The following is a 12,406-nucleotide window of genomic DNA, read 5'->3' as shown; positions in this document are numbered from 1 at the left end:
TGTGTTGAAACCAATGGCAGCTGTCAGTCGTGTAACCGATACTTTCTCTCTTGCCAACAGTATTTAAGGAACTTCATCAATGGGGGTCCTCCGGGTTATGCTCCCTATTGTGAAGAGAGACTGAGGAGGACATTTGCAAATGGAACTAGGACACAGCCGCCCAGCTGGTTAGAATTACAGGTATGAGCAGCCGAATCCCTTAGAACAAACAGCTCCTCAGAAAGGTTGGGTTGAAATTTTGTCGAAAGGGACCTTTGACTGCACAGAAGTTTGCATTAGAGGATGCCCATTTCTGTCTGAATGTTTCAGATTTTGGTAGAAAATTTTTCTTCTGTCCCTGATGCCTGAAAACGGGAATCAACAATATTCTCAGTGGTCGTGAAGTTTGGTTTTCAGGTTATCATTTTTTTCAACATAAACCTGACAAACTGTGTGGAACTGTTTGTCATCCATGCTTGGTGGGAGATGGAAGACAGTTCCTTTCCAGCTCTAGTAGTGGGGAACCTTTTCTGGGTCAGGGGTCGCTGAATGAGTCAGGGGCCTCGCACAAGAGAGAAGCAACAAAAAACAAACCCTCCAGGGACTGATGTGTCCCCCCAACTGAGAAGCAGAAGGACACTCTCCACATTGCCCTCGCACACCAGGCTTGTCGATTTTGTGTGCTCCAGCCATGCAGTGGAGGGGCTGGAGTGCCAGCACAGGCTTCTCAATGTTGGGGGGAGGAGCTGGATCCAAGGAAGCCGAGGGCTACATCCAGCCCCAGGGCCTTAGTTTCTCCACCCTGATAGAAGTTTCAGCATTTTCTCACAGTCCCTTAGCAGCAGGACATTGTGTCTGAGGATTAGCTGTTCAGAAGCAGAAATGATTTCTTCCTCATAGAGAACATGTGAATCAGCCACATAATTTTCAAACTTTTTGTTACTGTTCTTCTTGGCTGAACTCTTCTTCATCTTCTTGTATCTTGAAGGAGGCATAGTTCAAGGTAGTGGGTATTATCCACGCCTCAGCAGAGGTTAAATGCTGCACATGCATCCAGGGCTCAATGCAGTATCCATTGAAGAGAATAAAAGAACCCATTGACAATTAACCATATTAATTTAAAAAATCTGGGATTTGCAGCTGCTCTCCAATACTCAATACTGCATTATGCTGTGGAGAAGTGTATAGCAGCAATATTACAGATGGAGCCAGAAAAGGTGCTGTGATTGTTGGGAGATAAACTTGTAAATGGGAAAATAGTTCAAGTTCAAATGCCTTCAAAAGTTTGACCCTGATCTCCTAGGCAACCAAGTCCAAGAAACCTATCATGCTGCCTGTTACGTTTATGGACGGGACAACAAAGACGCTGCTGACTGACTCTGCAACTACTGCTAAAGAGCTCTGTAATTCGTTAGCTGACAAGATCAGCCTGAAGGACCGATTTGGGTTTTCGCTTTACATTGCGCTGTTTGACAAGGTACATGCTGACCCAGACCTCTCAAAGAAGGGGAAAGTGGCTCTTTTTTGATATATAAAATATGTATTTGCAGGGTGGCGAATTTTGTCTTGTGATTGGAGCGAGGATCTGGGCATTATGCTGTTATTGTCAGTAATGAATTTTGGGGGACTATCAATAGATACATTGCACTAAGAGTAAAGGTCAGCGCTAATGAAAAGGCAAAACAGTCAGGGTACATCTAGACAGCGTGGCTATTTCGGGATACTGAAGGTATCTCAAAATACCTACCCAGTGTCTTTTAAACGCGCCCTTTATTTCGAAATATTTTTCTAAATAAAGGGTGCACTATTCCGGCATCCCCGAAGCCCTCGTTCCGTGAGGGTTAAGGGATGTCTCGAAATAGCAGGTTATTTCAAAATTTGGTGCTGTGTAGATGCGCCAGATTTCTAAATAAGCTGTTTCAAAATACAATCGAAATAAGATACCTAATTTGCGTAGCGCAAATTGCATATCTTATTTCGAGTTTAGGAAGCTGTGTAGACACACCTTCAGAGAATAAAATCTCATGCAGTCAGTCAATAGCCACAGCCTGTCTTTGTGACTCCTTCTACTTCTAATAAACTGTCATTGTCCTGTACCAGATGCGCTTCATTAATGGAATGCCGGATATGGTTGGAGTTAGCTTAAAGAAGGCATTCTGCACCTAGCGCCTCCTAGTGGGTGAAGTGTATAATACAAATTAACATTCCACTGCATAAGCCTGGACAGAGCCCGGTCAGCCTTGGAAACCCTCCCATCCATTTCAAAGGCCTGCTGCGCATGCGTGTACCCGTGTATTATCTGGGGAGAGAGGTAACCCTCCATTCCTGCTTAGTCTGGCTGACTGCACTCAGTCTGGCTTTCAGTCAAATGTTCCGAGCACAGGTGTGGAGCCTGCGCAAGCAATGGCAGCATCGTACCTGCAAACCAAGGCTCAATGGGAGCATTCAGACACCACTCCGGTGGGTGAGCTGGCCTTAGGGAGACAGAATCAGCCCATAGCTCCTAGGGTATGTCTACACTACCCCCCTAGTTCGAACTAGGGGGGGTAGTGTAGTCATATGGAGTTGCAAATGAAGCCCAGGATTTGAATTTCTCGGGCTTCATTTGCATACTCCATGAGGCGTACAGCTAGTTCAGATAGGAAGCCTAATCCGAACTAGCTAGTCTGTGCCGCGTGTAGCCGCGCGGTACGGGGTCCGACCTAGCCGGCATTTAAAAATGGCGCCGGCCGGCTTTATGCAAATGAAGCCCAGGAAATTCAAATCCCGGGCTTCATTTGCAACTCCGTATGACTACATTACCCCCCCCTAGTTCGAACTAGGGGGGTAGTGTAGACATACCCCTAGGTAGCAGAGGGTGCGGCATGTTCTCTGCTACATGGCTGGCCACCTGAGTTGGCTGGCAGAGAAGGGACTGGGTTAACCCTCACATCCCCACTATCCGTCTAGGAGAAGCTGGTGCTCTTATAGGCTCTAGCTCTGATGTATTTGCAGGGGGAGGGGACATCTTTGTGCTCTGTATTTGTACAGCACCTAGCACCATGGGGCTTGGCCCCTAACTATGGCTCTTAAGTGCTATAGTCATAGAAATAATACATAATAATAAAGGCTCCTTTGCAGAGCATTTTCTCATCCCACTTAATCATGATGGGTCTCTCTTTTTAATGGGTTATGAAAACTGCTGCTAAGAATATGGTGACAGAGCTGTCCTGTCCATAGGATGAATCAGGGCAGCCACTCCAAGCCCTGTGATTTTGGGACCCTTGTGGCAGCTGCCCCAACCATCCTATGAATGGGAGAGACCCGGGGGATTATGGGAATCTGGCATGACAGCAGCAGGAGTCATCCCCCTTTACCCCCCACGTGGCTGGCGGGAGCTGGAAGTGGCCCAGCAGCCTGCTCTGCCCTGCGGCACTTGACTTCTCCACGGCAACAGGAACCAGGGCACCCTGACCCCAGGGCCCTCCGTTTCCCACCGACGCAGAGAAGCGGGGCTCTGCGAGCCGGGAGAGGGCAGCGTGGCAGGGTGGAGCAGGCTGCTGGGCTGCTCTGGCTCCCACCACGCATGTTGTAGTGGGGGGATCCCTGCTGCCACCTCGCCAAGCACTTGTAATTCCCCGGGCCGCATTGCTCAGGGGAGGAAGTAAGAGGGTGGAGTAGGGTGGGACTTGAGGAAAGGTGAGGCCTGGGGCAGAGGAGTTTCCCCGGGCCTGGGGAAGGATTGCCCCAGACCCCATGCTCCCCTCAGGATGGCCCTGTATGGTGATCAGCATGTTCCTTCCCCTCCCCTTCCTGCTCTGACCAGGTCTCATCCCTGGGGAGTGGCAATGACCATGTGATGGACGCTGTGTCTCAGTGCGAGCAGTACGCCAAAGAGCAGGGAGCCCAGGAGCGCAACGCGCCTTGGCGGCTTTTCTTCAGGAAGGAGATTTTCACCCCTTGGCACAATCCGAACGAAGACAACGTGGCAACCAACCTCATCTACCAGCAGATAGTCCGGGGCGTGAAGTTCGGGGAGTACCGATGTGACAAGGTGAGTCCTCAGCAGCTGCAGACTGTGGTCTGCTGGCCACAGAAAAACTCACAGACAACTCTCATCCAAGTCTCCGTCCCTAGAGGTGTTTAAGTCTCAGCTTGACAAAGCCCTGGCTGAGTTGATCTAGTTGGAATTGGTCCTGCCTAGAGCAGGGGGCTGGACTTGATGACCTTCTGAGGTCTCTTCCAGCTCTATGGTTCTATGATTCTATGAAGTCAAAGGAGCTGACCTACAAACAGTGGAAATCAATGTGCACAGCCCCCAAGTATCTGAAATCAGTGGGAGCTGCACATAAGCATCCCAAAGCAAAGTTTAGCTTAAGGGTATGTCTACACTACCCTCCTAGTTCAAACTAGGAGGGTAATGTAGGCATACCGCACTTGCAAATGAAGCCCGGGATTTGAATTTCCCGGGCTTCATTTGCATAAGCGGGGAGCCGCCATTTTTAAATCCCCGCTGGTTCGAACCCCGTGCAGCGCGGCTACACGGGGCTCGAACTAGGTAGTTCGGACTAGGTTCCTATTCCGAACTACTGTTACTCCTCGTTCGAGGTGTACCGGTAGTTCGGAATAGGCACCCTAGTCCGAACTACCTAGTTCGAGCCCCGTGTAGCCGCGCTGCACGGGGTTCGAACCAGCGGGGATTTAAAAATGGCGGCTCCCCGCTTATGCAAATGAAGCCCGGGAAATTCAAATCCCGGGCTTCATTTGCAAGTGCGGTATGCCTACATTACCCCGCTAGTTCGAACTAGTGGGGTAGTGTAGACATACCCTATGTGACTAGTGAGTCTCCCTACCTCAGCATTTGGGTTCCCAGCCTGAGAGACCTTAAAAAGGACTGATTGGCAGAGCACCAGGTGCTCTTCTCTTCTGCAAATCAAGCCACTTCTAGGTATGTCTAACGAGGCACCCAAAAATTGTTGAATCCAAAACTACGTGTTACTTTGAAAATGTAGGCCCTGATCCTCCAACAGAGCACGGGACCTAAATACCACTGTGATTCTGGGAATGATCTGGGCCGGGATGCTTTTGTCCTCCTTGTTTTTAAGGCTGTACCTGTGTGTTTACACTGTTCAGTGCTGGCTCCGAAACCTTGCTGATGCCAGCTGCCAGCAGCAGGTCACTTTGCCAGGGTAGACACAGCTCTGGGGCAAAGATGGCCATAGCATCCAACGAGATGTTATCTGCATTCAGGAGACACTTCTGGTATGAGAGTTAACACTTTGATAAGCAACTTTCAGAAAGGAATTTTCTCTACTCCCCCATTATCCATTGATTTTCAATTCAGGTAATAGTTGTAGCTATCCCTGCTAGGCACAAGGGACCCAGCCTTCCTCCCACTTGAATGCAAGTGGGGCCCATAGAAAGGGGAGGTAGTTAAGAAAATATTTATCATTTAGAGCCTGATTTAAAGTCCATTGATACTGGTGAAGTCTCATTGAAATTCAATCAGTGATGAGTCTGTGTCGGCAAAGGCTCCCGGAGAAGGGAGCTTAAAGTGACTCCCTACTTGGAGTTTCTTTCCTTGTTGGTTCCTCCAGGAAGAAGACTTGGCCGAGCTGTCTTCCCAGCAGTACTATGTTGACTATGGGGCGGCGATGGTGCTGGAGCGACTCCTGAACTTAATCCCCTCCTACATCCCTGACAGAGAGATTACGGCTTCCAAAACGGTGGAAAAATGGGCTCAGCTCATAATAGCAGCCCATAAAAAGGTAGGCGCTGGCTCTTGGTCAGAAAGAGGCCAGGGAGTGAGCTTCAGCAAGGGTCTGTGTCAGAATGTTTGGCTGCATCAGCCTGTGGGATTCAGTGCACGTTTCATTGGAGGCTGAGACAGAAAGAGTTGTTTCCTCCAAGCCTCACGTTAGCACTAGGGGCAAAGACCAGAGTCCATAGCCATTCTTGATGCCAGTTGGGTCGCAAATTAAGGAGGGAGACATGTCAAAAGTAGCACTGAGTTTTGAAGCAGGAAATGAATGGTAGGAAGATCTTGCAGATACTGATTTTCAAGGGTAAGACTCTCTGAGAATGTCCCCTTAAATCATGGGACTTGTATATGGGAGTGTTATGGCAGCGCCTAGAGGTACTGATCAGGTTTGAGGCTCCAGTGTTCTAGGTGTCATAGAAACACATGGGAAACCTTAACACCCAGTGATTTACTGAATGGAGCCTGCGAGAATGAAGTCTACAGCTCGGCCAAAGGTTTCCTCAGAGATCCATTCTGGATAATACAACCTTCTAGCTTTGGGAGATGGCAGAGCAGAGACTCCATTCATGACAACAGATTTTCAGAAAAAACACCATTAGACCCAATTCTCCTCTTGTTCACACAAGTATGAGCCCCGTGAAACTTCCTGGACTTAAGTAGAACTGCTCCTGATGTATACTCCTGGAGAATCAGGCACTATGACTCCTGTGGCTTTGTCTCCATCACTCGGTATTGTTCATGCAAGCACGAGGGCTGAAAGGTCCCGTTGGATCAGAGCTTCCGCTGTCTCTTCCACTGCAGGGTTGTTCCCTGCTGTGTATTTTCCATCGCTTTATCCAGTCCAGTCTCTTAATACCTCAAATACTGGGGCTTCCACTACTTTCCTTGCTCGTTTTTTAAGCTGTTGGCCTCATCCTGATACGGCTTGGCTTTAAGCTCTTCAGCTGGTGGAAACTGATGTAGCCCTACTGAATTGTTTTTAATTGGACCTCTTCCTAGCTTTAACCGGGGTTTGGTTTGCTGTTTCATGCTGGTTTTGGTTTGATTTGCCTGTAGGGAATTTATACCCAGAAGAGAGCAGACCCCAAAAAAGTCAAGGAAGAAGTGGTGGACTTTGCACGTTTCAAGTGGCCTTTGCTGTTCTCTAGATTCTATGAAGCCTTCAAATTCTCAGGTAACTCGATAAAAAGTGTGTTGCCATAGGATGAGCATCCATGAGATAAAAGAGAATCATAGATGCTAGAGACGGACAAGACCTACTAAGTGATCTAATCCCTTCCTCTGAAGGCACAGACTTGCCTGGTACAGCAATCAGTGTAGCCTGGCCAGGGGCAGCCCATCCATATAGGCGAACTAGGCAGTCGCCTAGGGCACCAAGTTAAATGGGGCTCCAAATGGTGGCACAATATCACTGAGGGGTTTGGAGGTGGGGGTTTGCATGGTTTGCCTAGGGCACCAGTTGCTGGCAGCTAGTCTACGGCTGCCCCTGAGCCTGGCTATAAATGTCTCAAGCTGTGATGCATTTACCACTTCTCTTAATAATTCTCTGGCCTTTGCAACCTGATTTGAGATCCAGAAGCTTGTCCAGTTTGTAAAGCATTTTGAACCAGTGTTTTAACACCTAGGCTGTGTCTACACTGGGCCACTTATTCCGGAAAATCAGCCGCTTTTCTGGAATAAGCTGCGAGCTGTCTACACTGGCCCTTGAATTTCCGGAAAAGCAACGATCCTCTACTGTACAAAATCAGCCGCTATTCCGGAAAAACTATTCTGCTCCCGCTCGGGCATAAGTCCTTATTCCGGAACACTGTTCCAGAAAAGGGCCAGTGTAGACAGCCCAGTAGTCTTTTCCGGAAAAAAGCCCCGATCGCGAAAATGGCGATCGGGGCTCTTTTCTGGAAAAGTGCGTCTACATTGGCCACAGACGCTTTTCCGGAAAAAGGGCTTTTCCGGAAAAGCAGCCTGCCAATGTAGATGCTCCTTTTCCGGAAAAACTGAAAATGGAATAGTATTCCGTTTTAAGCATTTCCGGAAATTCATGCCAGTGTAGACACAGCCTAGCTACAGTCTTGTAATTACCTGCACATTTATCTATCATACATGCTGCTTTCAACCCAGGGCCCAGCCTTCCCAAGAACGATGTGATTGTAGCTGTTAATTGGACCGGAGTGTACTTTGTGGATGAACAAGAGCAAGTCCTCTTAGAACTCTCCTTCCCAGAGATCACCGCTGTCTCTAGTAGTAGGTAAGGAAAAGTAGAATGAGTCAGTGCATCACTGTGCTGAGATAATGGTGTGTTAAAACAGGTGGCTTGAATTTCTTGGCTTTAAAGGACTTCCTTGAGGATCCCCTCCATGATTTTTCCAGGGACTGAGGTAAGGCTGACTGATCTGTAGTTCCCTGGATTGTCCTTCCCTTTTTTAAAGATGGGCACTACATTTGCCCTTTTCCAATCATCTGGGACCTCTCCTGATCTCCATGAGTTTTCAAAGCTAATGGCCAAAGGCTCTGCAGTGACATTTGCCAACTCCCTCAGTACCCTTGGATGCATTAAATCCAGACCCATGGATTTGTGAATGTTTAGCTTTTCTAAATAGTTCTTAACCTGTTTCTCCACCAAGGGCTGTCTACCTCTTTCCCATACTGCATTGCCTAGTGCAGTAGTCTGGGAGCTGACCTTGTCTCTGAAGACGGGCAAAAATGCATTGAGTACTTCAGCTTTTCTCACATCCTCTGTCACTAGGTTACCTCCCTCATCCAGTAAGGGCCCCACATCTTCTCTGATCACAATATTGCTAACATTCCTGCAGAAACCTTTCTTGTTACCCTTCACATTCCTTGCCAACTACAATTCCAATTATGCTTTCGCCTTCCTGATTACTCCCCTGCATGCTCGAGCAATATATTTATATTCCTCCCTAGTTACCTTAGATATTCTAAGCCAACAGGAGAGAGCTCGTCTATTGACATAATTACTCCAGCCCTAGTGAGCAGCAATAGCTAGGTCAGCAAGAGAGCTTCTCTCACAGCCAGCGCTGCCCACACTGGTGCATAGGTCAGTGTGGCTTATATTGACTTAAGGTGTATTGTGTATATATCCTGACAGCAGATGTGCACTGTAGGATGCTTAAACCAGGGCAGGATGCAGAGATACATCAAAGTAGCATCTGATGATTTAGCAGCTACTGTCTCCTCTGCTGAAAGCAACGGGGTGCTACGGTTTGTTTGGCAGATTCTGCCACATCAGTTTACTTGCCCATACCTTCTAGTTGGAGTCCTGCTGGTACATCTCTGACACCCTATGCACTTTGGCCAAAATTGACTCAGTGGAAGGTGCAAATGCCCAACACCTTTGGCTCTTAAGCCACCTTTATTTGAATGTCTGGCATAGGTAACCCTAGATGGACAATGTTAGTCTCAGTCTCTATTAACCAGAATGGTGGTTTCCCTATTAGCAGGGAAAAGAAAGGATAATAAAAGCATGTGATGTTTTCCACAAGGCTATACTGGGAAGCATCTCCTAGCAGATGTCCTCTGCTATGATATCAACCACCCAAATGAATAATTAAAAGCCAGATCGTGTTCTTGGAGGTACTTCCAGCTTCCACTAGTGAAGCAAGAGCAGCTTTGTCATGTCCAAGGGTAGAATTCGCTCTGTGTTGTGTTAATGGGCTTATGGAATTTTCCTGAGTCCTGTACACATGTGAAAGACTCCGTAGAGCCAGAACAGAATGCAGATGCTAAGCCTATTCTGGAAACACATCAAGAGAACTGCATTCATACTGAACATGAATTGAACCTCAAGGCCATTTCTGACATATTGCAGGGACCAGTGTCAGATAGCAGTTCTATTCTCACCTGACCTTGCTTTGTATATTAAAGAAAACTTCTGTGATACTCTTGCTGGTTTCTGGCAGGCACAGACAAGTTCTAATTTCTATTATGGGGGAGTAAAGGATAAATTGCTTTATTTACAAACAGAATTATTTCTCCCACAGCAGGGTTTCTCCCCATAACTTTTAATAGCGTACGGGCCAGGAGTCTTAGTCCTATTGCACTAGGCACTATACAAACAGAGACTTAAAAGATTCTCAGATTAGACCTCTGGCTATAGGTTTGCTCTGCTCCTTCCCCCTTCCCAATCAGCATTCTTCCTCTTCTTTCCTTCTCCTCAGCATGCTCAGTCAGACAAAAGCAGCCATGCTCCAAACCCAGAAAACAAAAATGACCTCTGGCATGCATTATGCGGGAGGTCAGGATAAATGATCGTAATGCTCCCTTGTGGCCTGGGAATTTGTGAGCCTATTTTGCCTTCATGCTAATGCCAAATTTTCAAAACTTCCCACCTGTGTTGTGCCAGCAAAATGTGTGTGTGCTTGGATCACAGATGTGCACTTGCCCAGGAGTGTGTATCTACAGGGAAGTGCGTGTTTGTCCCCATGACTGGGAGTGTGGCACCTGCATGTTTTGGCCCATATTGTGACCCTTTCCCTTCAGATCTCGGTTTCACACTACTTTAATGAATGTGTTTTCTATTATCCCTCTTTTAGAGGGGGGAAGCTCCAAGGACAGAGTTTCACCTTGGCCACCATCAAAGGGGATGAGTACACCTTCACCTCCAATAATGCAGAGGACATTCGGGACCTTGTGGTCACCTTTCTAGAAGGATTAAGGAAAAGATCAAAGTATGTTGTCACTCTCCAAGACAACCCAAACCCTGGTGAGTAAACTGATCAACCCAAAGGCAAAAAAGAAATCCTCTGGCTCTAGGGCAGGCAGTCTTTCGGATATGGCACTGGGGAAGCTGCCTGCTTCTCCTGGAAGAGCAGCATTCATATGCAAAAGCTGCCCAGGGATCAACTTTACAATACTATATTGGCTAGCCCTGTATCGTTTTTAAAATTGAACCCTGGACTTCATTATTTAGAATCATAGATACTAGAGAAGGAAAAGACTTGCAAGGCCATTTTGATTAATCAGGAGTGGGTATCTTTTTCGAAAATACATCCTTCAGCTCAACCAGAAGGGATGGGCATGCTACAGGGATTACTGGATGAAATTCCATGGCTTGTGCTAGGCAGGCAGTGAGATGAGATAACCACAGTGGTCTCTTCTGGCCTTGAAATCAGTGTCAGACCTTTGTTTAGGGTGGGACTTTCCTTTCCTGAGGGAGCTGCACATCCGATTTCTATTGAAATCCAAAGGGATTTGGGGAGTGTCACTCCCCTAGGCCCCTTAGTACATACCAGCCTATGCAGTTCTGTAAGTAGTATTTGTTCACCATTAGCAATCACCTGTTTTAGGGTTGGATTTCCCAGTGATAGTTTAGGCAGGCAGGTGTATTTACTCCAAGGGGTGTTTGGAAATAACAACAGCTGTTTTTGCTGCAGTGGGAGAAGACTCTGGATTCCTCAGCTTCCTTAAAGGGGACCTGATTGTTCTGGACCAGGACACTGGCGAGCATGTCATGAACTCGGGCTGGGCCAATGGGGTCAATGAAAGGACCAAACAGAGAGGAGATTTCCCTACTGACTGTGTTTATGTCTTGCCGACTGTCACCATGCCACCTCTGGAGATTGTGGTAAGCTATCCTAAGGGACAGTGCAGCTTGACAGGAGCCTGATAGAAAATCTGTCAAAGTCAAAAGGAGTCGTTCCATTGACTTTAAAGGTTAGATCAGGCCCATAATCTCCCTGATGATGAAGATAATGCAGTGGAAGCAAGAATGACGAAGGCCTGGTCTACACTAAACAGAAGATTGCCGCTGCTACGATCCATCTTCTGTAGTTTGATTTAGCAGGTCTAGTTAAGAACCGCTAAATCGAAGTCAGAGCACACCCCCGCCAGTGTCAGGTTCTCCTCCTCCTTTTAGGAGAAGTAAGGGAAGCTGATGGGAGCATATGCTTCTGTCAGCCTCTCACCGTGGGGACGCTGCCAAGCTCGCACTAAGGTAAGCCAACTCCAAATACATATTATATCTAACAGGAGTTGCATACCTTAACCCAAGCTGCAGGATCTAGTGTAGACCTGGCCTAAGAGAGTTAACAGGTTCTCAGAAGCAGAAGAGAGCCAGATTTCATCTGTCTGTACAAACTGTTAGCCTTTCCACTGGGCTTGCTAGTTTGAAAAATCTCCAGCTTTGGACCTAGAATATGGTTGAATTCTTAGATGTTATTGCAGCTTGAATTTTGAAGATGATATTGGGCAGGAGACGTCTATGCAGCTATGAATGGAAAGGAAAGTGGGGTCCATAAACTATGTTCTCTCTTCAGATGTGATCCACGAGGCGGAAACTTTTGAGATCCCTCCCTATGTTATTTACTAAGAAATGCATGAGACAAGCTAGTTCCTCCAAGGCTGAGTGTTGTTGCTGTTTATCAGTTTGAAGTTAATTATTTATTTTCTCATTTCAGCATGATTTTCTTTGATCTGCAGTCTTTTTTCATTTTTAAGCTGTTTCAACTCTCTGGACACATCAAGATTAATTCATCTAAAACACATTGACTAACAGTGACTCCTTTATTCTCTAGGCATTAGTCACGATGACCCCTGACCAGAGGCAAGATGTTATTAGAACGTCCCAGCTGGCGATTTCAGACAGCGAAGAAAGAGTGAAGCCATACACCTTGGAAGAGTTCTCCTATGATTATTTTAGGTGAAGCTTTTAAAAAAAGACCTCTTCAGAAT

The 12,406-nt window shown here is 47.0% G+C and overlaps 1 protein-coding gene across 3 annotated transcripts in view; it reads left to right on the top strand.

Moving 5' to 3' along the window:
- The window catches only part of MYO7A (myosin VIIA), a 182,621-nt gene that overhangs the window by 144,386 nt on the left and 25,829 nt on the right, over positions 1 to 12,406 (top strand). For all 3 annotated transcript variants that reach the window (XM_075919509.1, XM_075919508.1, XM_075919510.1), the window contains 9 exons: positions 61 to 180; positions 1,283 to 1,456; positions 3,785 to 4,012; positions 5,556 to 5,726; positions 6,776 to 6,893; positions 7,838 to 7,964; positions 10,270 to 10,439; positions 11,110 to 11,300; positions 12,250 to 12,374. In XM_075919509.1, the coding sequence (XP_075775624.1) occupies positions 61 to 180; positions 1,283 to 1,456; positions 3,785 to 4,012; positions 5,556 to 5,726; positions 6,776 to 6,893; positions 7,838 to 7,964; positions 10,270 to 10,439; positions 11,110 to 11,300; positions 12,250 to 12,374 (1,424 nt within the window). The remainder of the gene's footprint in view (positions 1 to 60; positions 181 to 1,282; positions 1,457 to 3,784; positions 4,013 to 5,555; positions 5,727 to 6,775; positions 6,894 to 7,837; positions 7,965 to 10,269; positions 10,440 to 11,109; positions 11,301 to 12,249; positions 12,375 to 12,406) is intronic.

This window comes from Pelodiscus sinensis, chromosome 1 (genome assembly GCF_049634645.1).
Source record: "Pelodiscus sinensis isolate JC-2024 chromosome 1, ASM4963464v1, whole genome shotgun sequence".
In the NCBI taxonomy this organism is placed as follows: Eukaryota; Metazoa; Chordata; order Testudines; family Trionychidae; genus Pelodiscus; species Pelodiscus sinensis.
This window is presented reverse-complemented; position numbering and strand designations above follow the sequence as displayed.